Here is a 16852-nt window from a genome sequence, read left to right as displayed (position 1 = left end):
AATAAATAAATTATTTCTTAATTCACATTGCAAATGGCGCCGTGCTATAAACGTCAGTTTTTCAACACGAAAAAACAAAGTATCACAAATGGAAAAAATTTCGCAAATTTTTCGCATTTTTTGGTTTTGTATGGAGTTTCAACGCGAAAACCGAACAGAGTACCGGCCTTTACATGGTACAAAAATTCCCAGGATTTTAATGTTAGTAAACAGAAGATATTAAAAATGTTCAATTTGTTTTGTTTACATTCTAATGTCAGTTACCAATAGTAATGCGCTTTACAGACTATCAGTTATTCCGGACGACAGTACTCGTGTCGAACATATCCCATATATTGTGCACATTATCAGTTAAGTCCGAAGGCATAATCGATACTGCTTCATGTTTATGGGATCGATAACACATTTACCGATTATTTAGTCATCGCCGATATGTTGTACCGATCCGACACACTGTAAGATTCTTTACAAACACCGATATTCCGTCCGGAATAACTGATTGTCTGTAAAGCGCATAACCCATGTAACCAATAGTAACGAGACATGTTTTTTGACATTTGGATGTATTCGGCTGTGCACAGCTGACTGTGATGTTATACCTTTAGTAGTTCTATCATGTTATCATAAGATTTGCCAAAAATGTAAACAAACTGGAACTCATTTGAATTGTTGGCGCAAAATGAGTAGGCTACAAATAATAAAAAATACGGAATTATCCGAATATTGTCTCAGTATCTTGGCCAGACACGATATCAATTTCGTTGGGGAATTCCTTAAAGAAAAACCTGAGAAATTAATGAAAATACTCAATTTAAATGCTGCACAAATACAAAAAATTAGGAATGAACTAAAAAAGACATACGGACCAATTCCTATAACTCTAGCAGAACAGAGGAGTAAATATGAAAAACTAAACCATAGGGGATCCACACTAAGTTTTACTTTCTTCGATGGAACCAAATCACTTGAAATTGAAACCAATGGCCCCTGTTATTCCACTCTTATTGGACCACTTGATGACATGTTGGCGCCAAATTTAAAAGTTCATGACAGAAAATCTCAGAACGATGAGCTCATTTGTACCCATGGCCCTAGTCACCTAACAAGTAAAATCAATTGGGAAATATGTGGCCCAACGGGTGTGGGAAAGACACAATTAGCCATGACATTACTATGTAATTTTGTACATTTGTATCAGACGGAGGCGTTATACATAGACACAAAACTTGACTTTTCGGCAAGCCGGATTAAGCAAATCTTAACTAAACGGCAATTGAAGCCAGATATAGTAGCTGGAATTTTGCAAGCAATTAAAGTCGAAAGAGTTTTATCAGCCCAAGGTGTAGTGGAAATGTTGGAGACATTTTATGGTGAATTGAGAAAAGGCAGTGACCATGTAATTGGTATTAAAATGATAATCATAGATTCATTGCCAGCCGTATGGTTTCTTCTGAAAGCCGATTCTAATCGTTTGGCTGGTAAATATTTGTTATCTCGACTATCCCAGATTGTCCACAGACTTTGTGATGAATATGACATTGCTGTGATATACATTAATCTCTCGATTATACCAACTCCCTCATCAGAAGAGAATCAAAAGAAATTGAGCATGGGTAAAACTTATAACATTTAAGGTTTATTTCATTTTGTTAAATCTAAATTAAAATATTTGATTATATACAGCTGGTTCTGTTTTGGCCAAAGATGACCACGATATATCGGATATACTCGAAGATGATGATATGGGTGTTGATGTAAAAAATCATCTCAGCTATCGGCAAGTTATGGGTCACTTTTGGCTATCAAAACCTCGTTTGCGTTTATCCATGGAATACTTGTCGTCGGATGAAGATCAAGAAATTAAGAGGTCAAGTAGACGACTTCTCAAAGTATTGCAAAGTTCTTGTATGCGGCAAGGGAAATGTTGTACAGTTCGGATTTGCGATCAAGGTGTAGTTTAGAAATGATGATGAGTTGAATATTTGTGATCTTATGAATTCGTCACTTTTGTTTTTGAAGATTGATATTGTTTTAGAACTTTTTTACCAGGAACAATAGAATCCCCCAATCCTGGACGTTTTCGTGTCTTTAGTTTTGAATCGGTGGTTTCTGGCGCTTGGTAGGCACTTGCATTATTATGGCTTAATTGAGCTGATTTAACTATTGTTGCATTTCCGGATGGAGGGGTTTTTGATGATATCTGCAAATAAAAAAGAGGATTCAATGAATGCATTTATGCATGCATTGAAAAAAAAAAATATTCCACAAAGTAGCTTCTATTGTTTCCAATACAATACTGTTTTCGAGGTCAAAATATTGGCGTACTCATTAATAGGGAAGAAATTCAAGGATGGTATAACAACGAGTTTGACAATTTATGTGCTGATCAGGCTGACTCCGACTATTCGGTCCATTATATTGTGAACTTCTCTCTTATCACTGAGTACTGCCCTATTCTATGTTAAGCTCAATGACGAGCGACCTCCTTTTTATATCCGATCGACGTCCCACATAGTAGTGAAACCACTTAGAGAGGCTTTGGAACACTCGGAAATTTCACCAACATTACAGATAATCCACCGCTGAAAAACTTTTTGGTGTTTGGTCGAAACTGGGTTTGAACCAGGGATGGAAAAATACAATTTTTAAGAAAGTACAAGAAGGTATTTTTTGGGAGAAAAAGTACTTTTTACTACATTTCCACAAAAGATTACTGTCCAGGACTCCCTTAGAAAGAATTTTAAAGAAAATAAAATATTGTTTGCCATCTCCTCCATTTTAAGTATTTTTTTAGTTTTATATCCGCTTACCACAGTTGGAAGAATTCTACCAAAAATTGTATTTTTTTTTACTTTTTTGTAGAAAAAATGTTCTATAGAAATAAAATGTTGACAACATTTTTTATAGAAATACAATTTTTTGTTGTATAGTTGACCTTTTAGTATAATTATTTGTGGAGTTTGTAAGGTTGGAGGTAATGTTGTAATAAAAAAATAAAATCTTATTTTTTATTTGTATTTTCTTTCAACTTACGAGTGTAAACTCAAACGTAGCGGCGAGCAAGTTTAATTTCCCTGAAGACGGACAACGATGGTGTTCGAAATATTGGAAAGAAAATAAATATAAAACACTATAAAAATTAAGATTTTATTTTGTGTTATTACAAAATGACCTCAAGCCTCACAAACTCCACAAATAGAAATAAAATTTTGTCAAAATTTTCTATAGAAATAAAATTTTGACAAAATTTTCCATAGAAATAAAATTTTGACAAAAATCAACAATAAAATTTTGAATAAAATCAATAATGTTCTATAGAAATAAAATGTTGACAAAATTTTTTATAGAAATAATATTTTGACAAAATTTTCTATAGAAATAAAATTTTGACAAATAGAATAGAAATTTTCTAAAAATATGAAATTTTGGTAAAACTTTTTATAGAAATAAAATTTTGATAAAATTTTCTATAGAAATAAAATTTTGGTAAAAATTTTCTATAGTATAAAATTTTGGTAAAAATTTTCTATAGGTATAAAATTTTGGTAAAATTTTCTATAGAAATAAAATTTTGGTAAAATTTTTTTGATAGGAATAAAATTTTCACAAAATTTTCTTTAGATATAAAATTTTGACAAAATTTTCTACAAAAAAAAAAACCTTGACAAATTTTTCTATAGATTTGAAATTTTGTTAAAACTTTTTATAGAAATAAAATTTTTGTAATAATTTTCTATAGAAATAAAATTTTGACAAAATTTTCTATAAAAAAAAACTTGACAAATTTTTCTATAGATTTGAAATTTTGTTAAAACTTTTTATAGAAATAAAATTTTTGCAATAATTTTCTATAGAAATAAAATTTTGACAAAATTTTCTATAGAAATAAAATTTTGGTAAAATTTTTTTATAGGAATAAAATGTTCAAAAAATTTTCTATAGATATAAAATTTTGACAAAATGTTTTATGGAAATAAAATTTTGACAAAATTTTCTATAGAAATAAAATGTTGACAAAATTTTCTATAGAAATAAAATTTTGGCAAAATTTTATATAAAAATTAAATCTTGACAAAATTTTATACAGATATGAAATTTTTGTAAAATTTTCTATAGATATAAAATTGTTGAACTCTGTTCAACAGTAATTTTTATCGTGTAACAATTATTGAATTGATTAATTGAATCTATGAATTGCTAAAATGAATTACACCTAGATAGTTAAGTTCATATCTGCTTATTTATTGACATAGTGGTAACACTAGCAGCTTTCTCTTTCACACAGGGAAAGTTTTCACTCAAATTATTTTCAAATATTTGTCCTTTTCTAAATTAACTTGTACTAATTAATTATGTCTGCCTAATGAATTTTCAATACTTCACTTGTGTTTTGTCAGTCAAACTGGTAAGCAGCCGCCATCCACAATAAACCTAAATTTTATAACGTTTATACTGAAACTGCCTCTTTTTATTTACTTTCTGTTTTTCATACTGACTTACGATTCTGGGAGATTATTAAACTATACAGTCCATTCCAGTGTAAGCCGTCTCGGAATTGTACAAAAATATTGACAAAATTTTCTATAGAAATAAAATTTTGACAAATAGAATAAAAATTGTTTATAGATATGAAATTTTGGTAAAACTTTTTATAGAAATAAAATTTTGGTAAAATTTTCTATAGAAATAAAATTTTGGTAAAAATTTTCTATAGGTATAAAATTTTGGTAAAATTTTCTATAGGTATAACATTTTGATAAAATTTTCTATAGAAATAAAATTTTGGTAAAAATTTTTTGATGGGAATAAAATTTTCACAAAATTTTCTTTAGATATAAAATTTTGACAAAATTTTCTACAAACAAAAAAAAAAAACTTGACAAATTTTTCTATAGATTTGAAATTTTGTTAAAACTTTTTATAGAAATAAAATTTTTGTAATAATTTTCTATAGAAATAAAATTTTGACAAAATTTTCTATAAAAAAAAACTTGACAAATTTTTCTATAGATTTGAAATTTTGTTAAAACTTTTTATAGAAATAAAATTTTTGCAATAATTTTCTATAGAAATAAAATTTTGACAAAATTTTCTATAGAAATAAAATTTTGACAAAATTTCCTATAGAAATAAAATTTTGGTAAAATTTTTTTATAGGAATAAAATGTTCAAAAAATTGTCTATAGATATAAAATTTTGACAAAATTTTTTATGGAAATAAAATTTTGACAAAATTTTCTATAGAAATAAAATGTTGACAAAATTTTCTATAGAAAAAAAATTTTAGCAAAATTTTATATAAAAATTAAATCTTGACAAAATTTTATAAAGATATGAAATTTTTGTAAAATTTTCTATAGATATAAAATATTGACAAAATTTTCTATAGAAATAAAATTTTGACAAATAGAATAAAAATTGTTTATAGATATGAAATTTTGGTAAAACTTTTTATAGAAATAAAATTTTGGTAAAAATTTTCTATAGGTATAAAAATTTGGTAAAATTTTGTATAGAAATAAATTTTTGGTAAAATTTTTTTGATAGGAATAAAATTTTCACAAAATTTTCTTTAGATAAAATTTTTTTTTTAATCTTGACAAATTTTTCTATAGATATGAAATTTTGTCAAAACTTTTTATAGAAATAAAATTTTTGTAATAATTTTCTATAGAAATAAAATTTTGACAAAATTTTCTATAGAAATAAAATTTTGACAAATTTTTCTATAGAAATAAAATTTTGACAAAACTTTCTATAGAAATAAAAGTTTGACAATATTTTCTATAGAAGTAAAATTTTGACAACAAATAAAATGAAATTTTGACAAAATTTTCTATAGAAAAAAATTTGAAAACTTTTTTTGTGATACTGGCTTTTACAAAATCGAGATTTTCTTCCCGCATGAACTTGTGTGTTTTGCTAAATTTGTATAAGACCATTATCAAATAAGTTTGTTAAAGACTTTCAAATATTAATATATTTTGTCAAAACTATTGTTCCATAAATCTGATTTCGGCTCAAAAAGTATACAGAAAAGGTACCAAATCATTCGGGGGTGTACTACGGTACGGACCAGAATAAAAAGTATTATAATACTGCATTTTCAATCCCTGGTTTGAACCCACAATCCTGTGTAGGCAAGGCGGGCATACTCACTACTAAATTGACACAAATATAGAGGACCCGCGTCCTACTATCTCACTTTGATCCAACGCATTCCTACCTCTTCCTTGGGATGTTCCTCTCCCTCGTTATTATCGTCATCGCCAGCAACCAAGTCCGAATCATGGGCATATTTACATTTGTTACCAAATCGACAACGTCCTTTGCGATTGTTCCAACATATCTTTCGACCATTTTTCTGTGTTAGATGTTCCTCGGATTCCACCATTTGCACATGTTTCTGAAGCTTATTAATTTCTGCTCGTTCAGCTTCCAAAAATGGATTATTGAATACAATTCCTGTAGAGGGTTTACTGGTAGAGCTAAGCAATGCACTGGCACTGGGCAATAATGGTTTGGGCTAAAAGTGAAATAATTACATAGATTAGTGAGTGAATGTATGTTTGTCGTAATTATTACAGGTTGTTTTATTGGCAGTTTGGTTTGTAACTTTTCATCTTCATCAGAGACATCCACTTCACTGTCGGAAGATGACGGAGAAGAATCACTATAATCAGCAACTAGCGATAACATTATAATAATTATCCAAATTTTTATGATCTATCAATATTTTTTTTTTGTTTACAGCTGTTTGTTTTTGTTTATCACTTATCAAGTTGAAGGTTGTTATCGTGTTATCGATAACTGCTTTGTGCAGCTCCTGCAGGGTACATTTTTAAGGTAGAAGCATAGACCAAGGAAGGTATAGACATTAGAGGTGTGCGCGTGACACGAAATTTTCGTGACACGCGTGATTCACGCGTGAGTCACGTGGTTCGTGAATGAAATTTTGACCAAATCACGTGAATGTGCGTGAATGGGACTGAACAAAAATGTGTCGTGCGTGATCGTGCGTGAACATCAAATTCTGTTCGTGAATGTGCGTGAGTAAATTTCTGTCAAAATCACGCTCACGACAAAATTCACGCTCACGAAGAAATTCACGTTCACGAAGAAATTCCCATTCACGAAAACTTCACACTCACGATGACATTCACGTTCACGAAAAAATTCACGTTCACGAAAAATTCACGCTCACGAGAAAATTCACGCTCACGAAGAGACTCACATTCACGAAAAATTCACGTTCACGATGAAATGCACGTTCTTCTTGTGCAAAATGTTAAGCAAAGTGGGGTAAAACTCTGGCTTCTGGGGCCATATAAGTTCATATCGGGCGAAAGCTATATATGGGAGCTATATCTAAATCTGAACCGATTTCAACCAAATTTGGCACGCATAGTTACAATGCTAATTCTACTCCCTATGCAAAATTTCAACTAAATCGGAGCAAAAAATTGGCCTCTGTGGGAAAATAAGTGTAAATCGGGCGAAAGCTATATATGGGAGCTATATCTAAATCTGAACCGATTTGGCTGATATTTGGCAAGTTTTTCGAGACTCATAAAATATTCGGATGTACGGAATTTGAGGAAGATCGGTTGATATACACGCCAATTATGACCAGATCGGTGAAAAATACATATGGCAGCTATATCTAAATCTGAACCGATTTTTTCCAAAATCAATAGGGATCGTCTTTGAGCCGAAACAGGACCCTATACCAAATTTTAGGACAATCGGACTAAAACTGCGAGCTGTACTTTGCACACAAAAATACACCAACAGACAGACAGACGGACAGACAGACAGACGGACATCGCTAAATCGACTCAGAATTTAATTCTAAGACGATCGGTATACTAAACGATGGGTCTCAGACTTTTCCTTCTTGGCGTTACATACAAATGCACAAACTTATTATACCCTGTACCACAGTAGTGGTGAAGGATATAATAATGATTGAACATTTTTACATTTTTAAATTGAAAACATACTTCCAAATAAAAAATTAATAATTTTCGGAAATAATTGGTTTCATTGGTTCATTAAAGTTTGGCTTAGATGTAAAAAAAATAATTCTATATAGTATAATTATAATATATGTAATTGTAATATAATAAAAAATAAAATAAGTAAACAATAACACTATAAATCATTGATTGCCTCAATTAAAAATTAATTAAGTTTTTCGGCCAAAATCAATCCAAATTTTAATTGAATTTATATTTTGATTTGATTAAAATGTTAATTGTATCTGTTAATTTTTTAATTGAGTACGTTTTTAATTAGAAATATTTTGGCGAATTTGTGTGGGTAGCTCATTTGTATCACGAGCGAGAGTGAGTAAGTTTTTAAGTTCGTACTCATTCGTGAATTACATTTTTTCGTTTGTTTCGTAAGTATAATAGTCGTGAACGGGCGTGAGTTGCATTTTACATCGTGAGCGTGCGTGAATAGTTTTTTTATGAATCGTGAGTGTGTGGAAGTACGTTTCATTGTTCGTGAACGTGCGTGAGTAGTTTTTTTCGAATCGTGAGTGTGCGTGAATAAGTTTGTTGTTCGTGAACGTGCGTGAGTTGATATATCCCGTCGTGAGCGTGCGGTAGTCACTATTCTGCAATCGTGAGTGTTTATCTTTGCAGGATTTTGGTTCGTGAACGTAAGTGAGCGTGAATCAATAAAAACCTTCGTGCGTGAATGTTACGAATTCATTCGTGAGCGTGCGTGAGTGTGAGCAATTCCAAAACGGGCGTGCGTGATCGTGCGTGAATGTTACGAATTCATTCGTGAGCGTGCGTGAGTGTGAGCAATTCAAAAACGGGCGTGCGTGATCGTGCGTGAATGTTACGAATTCATTCGTGAGCGTGCGTGAGTGTGAGCAATTCTAAAACAGGCGTGCGTGATCGTGCGTGAATGACATTTTGAATTTGTGAGCGTGCGTGAGCGTGCGTGAAAACTCCCTCACGCGCACACCTCTAATAGACATCTCAAGTGAATTCATAGCGCTGTAGTTTCATAGACCAAGGAAGGTATAGACAACGAAAGTGAATTCACAGCGCTGTAGTTTGTCTGCACAACGTAGATGGCTCTTTTTCGTCTGCAATTGAGTGATTTTTAAATTTGGCTTTAATTTGTTTTCTTTCGTTTGTTCTTTTGCTGAAACACCAAATATTGGAAAAACATGTAAAATTCTATACATCCACACCTTTTTTGTAATGCAAATTGACTGATTTGAACGGTAATTCTCGTTTTCCAAAAAGAAATTGAGTCACTTGACTGCGCAATTGAGTGGAATGACTGCGCACTGCAAATGAACAAAACCATGGTGAATTATCGAGGTATGTTTCTATATATTCTTGGTCTATGAATTGAGTGGAATGACTGCGCACTGCAAATAAACAACACCATGGTGAATTATCAAGGTATGTCTCTATTTTAATTGGTCTATGAATTGAGTGGAATGACTACGCACTGCAAATAAACAAAACCATGGGAATTCACTTGAGATGTCCATACCTTAATTGGTCTATGGTAGAAGCACAAACCAGATGTGCAATTTTTTGAATGGCATTTTTTTATATCCCGGGATTCGGTATTTCAAAATATAGAATCCCAGGATCCGCGGATTTTTTTGGGATCCCGAAATTTTCGGGATTTTTTAAATATTTTAAGTAAAATCAATCTACAGCGCCAAAAATGTTTGTACATAAAACCAATTTAGTTTAATAGTATACCTCATGTATAATAAATTCTTACTCAAGGTGTAGGGTATGAAATCTAAGGCCAGTTATACTGAATGAAGACCCCAATTTATTAATAAATAATATTAAAAACCCACATATTTAACAAACTGGAATTAGTTTTTCGGGATGCCGAAAAAATCCGGGATTCAAAATAAAAAATCCCGGGATTCCGTATTAATCCCGTCCCGAAATCCCGGGGTTTTTCCCAGGTGATAACCCTAATTTACAACCAACCAAAGTCTAATGCGCCTTGCAGACTATAAGTGGTCGACAGTGGTCATGTCGAACATATCCCATATATTGGCCACATTATAAGTCCGAGGCATAATCGATACTGCTGCATATTTATTGGTTCGGTAACGCATTTACCGCTTATTTAGTCATCAACGAATTGTCGTATCAATTGGACATACTGTAAGATTCTTTACAAACACAGGCATTCCGTCCGGAAAAACGTATAGTCTGTAAGATGCATAACGCGGACAACATTCGAATTAATCTCCTTTTCGTCCGACGACGTCTTTTATATGAAAATCTTCTTTTCCTCATATAAAACAAATTGTTGTACATATCTCCTAAACTAAGAGTGGTAGACCGAAAAGGATGTTAATTCGCGACCACTTCAAAAAATCGCAAACTATCCTAAACTACCTTCGTAGAGCGAAAAGGAGGTTAAATTGTGGCCACCCCAAAAACATCGAAAATTCCGTCCAAATCCTGAAATATCGAATTTTTATATGAAAAATTTCTTTTGCTGATATCTCCTAAACTGAACGTCGTAGATGGAGAAGGAAGTTAATTCGTGACCACCTTTAAAAAATCGACAATTCCATCCAAATTTGAAATTTTTATGTGAAAAACTTCTATTGCTCCTATCTTCTACACTAAGCGTCGTAGAGCGAAAAGGAGGTTCATTCGAGACTACGTCCAAAAAATCGAGAAATCTTGAAAAAATTTAAATTTTTTATAAGAAAAATTTCTATTGCTAATATCTCCTAAACTAAGCGTCGTAAAGCGAAAAAGAGGCTGACTCTTGACTATCACCAAATTTAAAATTCCATCCAAATCCTGAAAAAATGAAATTTTTATATGAAAAATTCCTTTTTCTCATATCTCCTAAACTGAGCGTTGTAGATCGAGAAGGAGGTTAATTCGTGACCACCACCAAAAATCAAAAATTCCATCTAAATTGAAATTTTTTTGTGAAAAACTTATTTTTCTCATATCTCCTAAACTGAACATCGTAGATTGGAGGTTAATTCAAGACCACCACCAAGAAATCGAAAATCCATCCATCCCCAAAAAATAGAAAAATTCCATCCAAATCCCTACAAATTTAAAGTTCCAACAAAAAAAAAAAAAAAATAAAATTTGTATATAAAAACTACTTTTGCTCATATCTTTTAAACTGAGCGCCTTAGAGCAAAAAGGAAATTAATTCGTGTCCACCCCAAAAAAATAGAAAATACCATGCAAATCCTGAAAAATCCGACATTTTTATATGAAAAAAAAAAAAATCAAATTTTATATGAAAAACTTCTTTTGGCCATATCTCCAAAACTAGGAAAGCCAAAAGGGCGTTAATTTGTGACGTTAATTTGACAACTCCATACAAATCCCAAAGAAAATCAAATTTTAATATGAAAAACTTCTTTTGGCCATATCTCCTTAAATATGCGTCCTAGAGCGAAATGGAAAATGCATCCAAATCCTGAAAAAAAATGTTAATTTTTATATGAAAAATATTTTTAGCTCATATCTCCCAAACTAAGCGTTGTAGAACGAAAAGGATGTTAATTCATGACCACCCCGAAAATTTCATCCAAATCCTAAAAAAAATCCAAATTTTTGATTGATACTAGAATTTGGGGTAATTGAAGAAAATTTAGTTTAAAAATCTATGAATTTTGTGATTGACAAAGAATGCTATGTGATATAAAAATCATCTCATAATTATTAATAGTAATTAATTGTAACATATATTTAAAAAAAATTTTAAATTTTGTATACAATTTCCAATACCTTTGTTTTATGAAATAATTATTCTTTGTATGAATATTATCAATTGCAAAGCATTGTTCATTTGTGGTATTTTAGAAATGTTATATGCCCTTGTTAATGAAACGGTCTACAGAAAATGATTCAATAGCAATTGTTTACTGATGCTCGGTTAGCGGCCTATTGGCGACAAATTGTAATCTGTAAAAATCGATTTTACATAAAATTTTATATTCATGATAGATTTATTTATTGCACCGACACAAATTAAATCTACATAATTTTCAGTCATATTGACTGTGATTAGCATTTTGGATTTGTTAACCTGTTCTTCGACTTATTACTATGGCTTCAACTAGGTTTCCTGAGGTCGCATTCGTACACATTCAGATGGCACTATCACGTTGTAAATTTTGTAATAATTCTGCAACTTTTGAAGCTGAAGTGTTTTCCTCTAAGTTTGCAAGTTTCTTTTCGAAGCCAAAAGATACTAAAATTACATAATATCAAATTTACAAACTATTGTAAAAGAATACGTATATTTAAATTTAGACCGATTTGGACAATTTGTTTTTTGTAGTTTCTAAAAAATCTTATTTTGCAAAATTTTATTTCTATAGAAAATTTTGTTAAAAATTTATTTAATCGAAAATTTTGTCAAAATTGTATTACTATAGAAAATTTTATTTCTATAGAAAATTTTAGCAAAATTTTATTACTATAGAAAATTTTTGCAAAATTTTATTTCTATGGAAAATTTTCTCAAAATTTTATTTCTATAGAACATTTTGTTAAAATTTTATTTCTATAGAAAATTTTGTCAAAATCTTATTTCTATAGAAAATTTTGTCAAATTTTATTTCTATAAATAATTATTCAAAATTTTATTTCTATAGAAAATTTTGTTACAATTTTATTTCTATACAAAGATTTGTCAAAAATTTATTTTTTTAGAAAATTTTGTCAAAATTTTGTTTTTTCTTTTATAGAAAATTGTGTCAACATTTAATTTTTATAGAACATTTTGTCAAGATTTTATTTTTATAAAAAATTTTGTTAAAATTTTATTTCTATAGAAAATTTTGTCAAAATTTTATTTCTATAGAAAATTTTGTCAAAATTTTATTTCTATAGAAAATTTTGTCAAAATTTTATTTCTATAGAAAATTTTGTCAACATTTTATTTCTATAGAAAATTTTGTCAAATTTTATTTCTATAAAGAATTATTCAAAATTTTACTTCTATAGAAAATCTTGCTAAAATTTAATTTCAATAGAAAATTTTCTGAAATTTTTATTTCTATAGAAAATTTTGTAAATTTTTTTTGTTTCTATAGAAAGTTTAGTCAAAATTTTATTTCTATAAAAAATTTTTGTCAAAATTTTATTTCTATAGAAAATTTTCTCAAAATTTTATTTCTATAGAAAATTTTCTCAAAATTTTATTTCTATAGAAAATTTTTGCAAAATTTTATTTCTATAGAAAATTTTCCCAAAATTTTATTACAATAGAAAATTTTTGCAAAAATTTATTTCTATAGAAAATTTTTGCAAAATTTTTATTTCTATAGAAAATTTTGTCAAAATTTTAGTTTTATGGAAAATTTTGTCAAAATTTTAGTTTTGTGGAAAATTTTGTCAAAATTTTATTTCTATAGAAAATTATGTAAAAAAATTATTCTATAGAAAATTATGTCAAAATTTTATTTTTATAGAAAATTTTTTCAAAATTTTATTTCTATATAAAATGTTGTGAAAATTTTATTTCTATAGAAAATGTTGTGAAAATTTTATTTCTATAGAAAATTTTGTCAAAATTTTAGTTTTATGGAAAATTTTGTCAAAATTTTATTTCTATAGAAAATTATGTAAACAATTTATTTATATGGAAAATTATGTCAAAATTTTATTTTTATAGAACATTTTTTCAAAATTTTATTTCTATACAAAATTTTGTCAAAAATTTATTTTTTTTTTTAGAAAATGTCAAAATGTTGTTTTTTATAGAAAATTGTATCAAAATTTATTTTTATAGAACATTTTGTCAAGATTTGATTTTTATAAAAAGTTTTGTTAAAATTTTATTTCTATAGAAAATTTTGTCAAAATTTTATTTCTATAGAAAATTTTGTCAAAATTTTATTTCTATAGAAAATTTTGTCAAAAGTTTATTTCTATAGAAATTTTTTGCAAAACTTTATTTCTATAGAAAATTTTTGCAAAATTTTATTTCTATAGAAAATTTTTCCAAAATTTTATTACTATAGAAAATGTTTGCAAAAATTTATTACTATAGAAAATTTTTTCAAAAATTTATTTCTATAGAAAATTTTTGCAAAATTTTTATTTCTATAGAAAATTTTGTCAAAATTTTAGTTTTATGGAAAATTTTGTCAAAATCTTATTTCTATAGAAAATTATGTAAACAATTTATTTATATGGAAATTTATGTCAAAATTTTATTTTTATAGAAAATTTTTTCAAAATTTTATTTCTATAGAAAATTTTGTTAAAATTTTATTTCTATACAAAATTTTGTCAAAAATTTAATTTTTTTAGAAAATGTTGTCAAACTGTTGTTTTTTTATAGAAAATTGTGTCAACATTTTATTTTTATAGAACATTTTGTCAAGATTTTGTTTTTATAAAAAATTTTGTTAATATTTTATTTCTATAGAAAATTTTGTCAAAATTTTATTTCTATAGAAAATTTTGTCAAAATTTTATTTCTATAGAAAATTTTGTCAAAATTTTATTTCTATAGAATATTTTGTCAAAATTTTATTTCTATAGAATATTTTGTCAAAATTTTATTTCTAGAGAATATTTTGTCAAAATTTTATTTCTATAGAATATTTTGTCAAAATTTTATTTTAGTAAAAATTTTATATTTGTTTCTTGTTTCTATAGAAAATTGTGTCAATATTTTATTGCTGTAAAAATTTTTGTCAAACTTTTAATTTTATACAAAAATTTTGGGAAATTTTTTTACTGTAGAAAATGTTGTCAAAATTTTATTTTTGTAGAAAATATTTTCAAAATTTTGGTTTTTATAGAAAATTTTGTCAAAATTTTATTTTTATAGAACATTTTGTCAAAATTTTATTTTTATAGAAATTTTTGTCAAAATGTTACTTTTTTAGAAATTTTTCTTAAAATTTTGTTTCTATAAAGAATTATATTAAAATTTTATCTCTATAGAAATTTTTGTCAAAATTTTATTTCTATAGAAAATTTTGGCAAAATTTTATTTCTATAGAAAATTTTGTCATAATTTTATTTCTATAGAAAATTTTGTCAAAATTTTATTTCTATAGAAAATTTTGTCATAATTTTATTACTATAGAAAATGTTGTCAAAATTTTATTTCTATAGAATATTGTGTCAACATTTTATTTTTATAGAACATTTTGTCAAGATTTTATTTTTATAAAAAATTTTGTTAAAATTTTATTTCTATAGAAAATTTTGCCATCAATATGAAAAATCATTTCTATAGTTATGGCATATATTGTCCAAATTAGTGAGAAACACTAAAATTATTTCACAATCGTAGAAAAATATCTTGCTTCGGGCCACCCGCAGAGAAGGAATATGATCACCATGAGCAAACGGGGAGAAAACAATATAGAATCGTTGTCGAAATCAGATACATAATATCCGTCCGAGAAAATAACATGACTGTGACAAACATGTTACATGTTCACCGTCCAAAAATAACATTTAGAGTGAAATTATTAATTAGCACTTGGGCCGCCAAAATTAAGTCCTGTGTCCACTTCTATCATAAATGTCCCTTTTCACCCTATTCTATGCAACAAAGAGGAGCAAAGTTTTCTTTTTTAAGTTTTGTCAACGATTTTTAACTCCACCTCCTACTTCCAAGATTTGAAATCGTTCAAATTTTTAAAACTGTTGCATTTTTTTATCCGTATGTAATAAAATCCCATTTGACCACCCATCATATCATTGCCTAATCCATGGCATATCATTTGATGCTGCATCACAATTATTTATCTTTATCTTTGTTTAGGTATTTTGTCGAGTTAGAAAATAAATGTTGAACATAGAGATATTTCAAGTTGAGGGGCTATGAACGCTTATATTATTTATATTGTCTTCTACGTTTAGTCAAGATATGGATATTTAAACGTAGTAGTTTCATTCCGAGATATAGAGTAATTACCCGAGAATTTTTTCTCTAGGGATATAATATGGAATTTTCTGCAATCGTGGGAATTGCCATAATACTGTTAGTATTACAATGCTTGGTGATTCTTTTTGTAAGAATTTTATTTCTATAGAAAATGTTGTCAAAATTTTATTTCTATAGAAAATTTTGTCAAAATTTTATTTCTATAGAAAAATTTGTCAACATTTTATTTCTATAGAAAATTTTGTCAACATTTTATTTCTATAGAAAATTTTGTCAAAATTTTATTTCTATAGAAAATTTTGTAAAAATTTTATTTCTATAGAAAATTTTGTAAAAATTTTATTTCTATAGAAAATTTTGTCAAAATTAAATTTCAATAGAAGATTTTGCCAACATTTTATTTCTAAATAAAAATTGTCAGAATTTTGTTTCTATAGAAAGTTTGGTCAATTTTTTTATAGGATGATTTTATCAAAATTTTGTATCTATAGAAAATTTGGTCAAAATTTTATTTTTTATAGAAAATTTTATTAAAATTTTATTTCTAAACAAATTAAAATTTTTTTTGAAGAAAATTTAGTCACAATTTTATTTTTATAGATTTTTTTTTAAATTTTTCTATACTAAATTTTTGCAAGATTTTATTTCTATAGAAAATTTTATTTCTATTGAAGATTTTCTCAAAATTGTATTTCTATAGAAAATGTTCTCAAAATTTTATTTCTATGGAAAATTTTTTCAAAATTTTATTTCTATAGAAAATTTTGTAAAAATTTTATTTCTATAGAAAATTGTATCAAAATTTTATTTCTATAGAAAAGTTTGTAAAAATTTTATTTTTTTTTTTTGTTTCTATAGAAAGTTTAGTCAAAATCTTATTTGTGTAGAATATTTTATCAAAATTTCGTATCTACAAAAAATTTGGTCAATATTTTATTTTTTACAG

The 16852-nt window shown here is 27.5% G+C and overlaps 2 protein-coding genes across 5 annotated transcripts in view; one reads left to right on the top strand and one right to left on the bottom strand.

Moving 5' to 3' along the window:
* Positions 1 to 588: 588 nt before the first annotated feature.
* Rad51D (Rad51 recombinase D) lies at positions 589 to 2075 on the top strand. The gene is made up of 2 exons (XM_075310783.1): positions 589 to 1613; positions 1684 to 2075. Exons 1-2 carry the CDS (start codon positions 680 to 682, stop codon positions 1959 to 1961), a joined length of 1212 nt encoding a protein of 403 aa, XP_075166898.1. The 5' UTR covers positions 589 to 679; the 3' UTR covers positions 1962 to 2075.
* The window catches only part of LOC142239019 (uncharacterized), a 57204-nt gene continuing 41966 nt past the window's right edge, over positions 1615 to 16852 (bottom strand). For 3 of the 4 annotated variants that reach the window (XM_075310786.1, XM_075310785.1, XM_075310787.1), the window contains 2 exons: positions 6227 to 6526; positions 1615 to 2200 (listed from right to left, as the gene is read on the bottom strand). In XM_075310786.1, the coding sequence (XP_075166901.1) occupies positions 1991 to 2200; positions 6227 to 6526 (510 nt within the window). In that variant the 3' untranslated portion in view covers positions 1615 to 1990. Of the gene's footprint in view, positions 2201 to 6226; positions 6527 to 6585; positions 6784 to 16852 lie in introns of those variants that run through there. The other variant, XM_075310784.1, reaches the window with a different exon arrangement.

Source organism: Haematobia irritans, chromosome 5 (genome assembly GCF_050003625.1).
Source record: "Haematobia irritans isolate KBUSLIRL chromosome 5, ASM5000362v1, whole genome shotgun sequence".
NCBI lineage: Eukaryota > Metazoa > Arthropoda > Insecta > Diptera > Muscidae > Haematobia > Haematobia irritans.
The sequence above is the reverse complement of the archived record's forward strand: the minus strand, read 5'-3'. Positions and strand labels throughout refer to the sequence as shown.

Coding starts and splice junctions, on each gene's coding strand:
- Rad51D (XM_075310783.1), top strand. CDS start 680: ATGAGTAGGCTACAAATAATAAAAAATACGGAATTATCCGAATATTGT. Junction 1,614..1,683: donor TCAAAAGAAATTGAGCATGG/GTAAAACTTATA, acceptor GATTATATACAG/CTGGTTCTGTTTTGGCCAAA.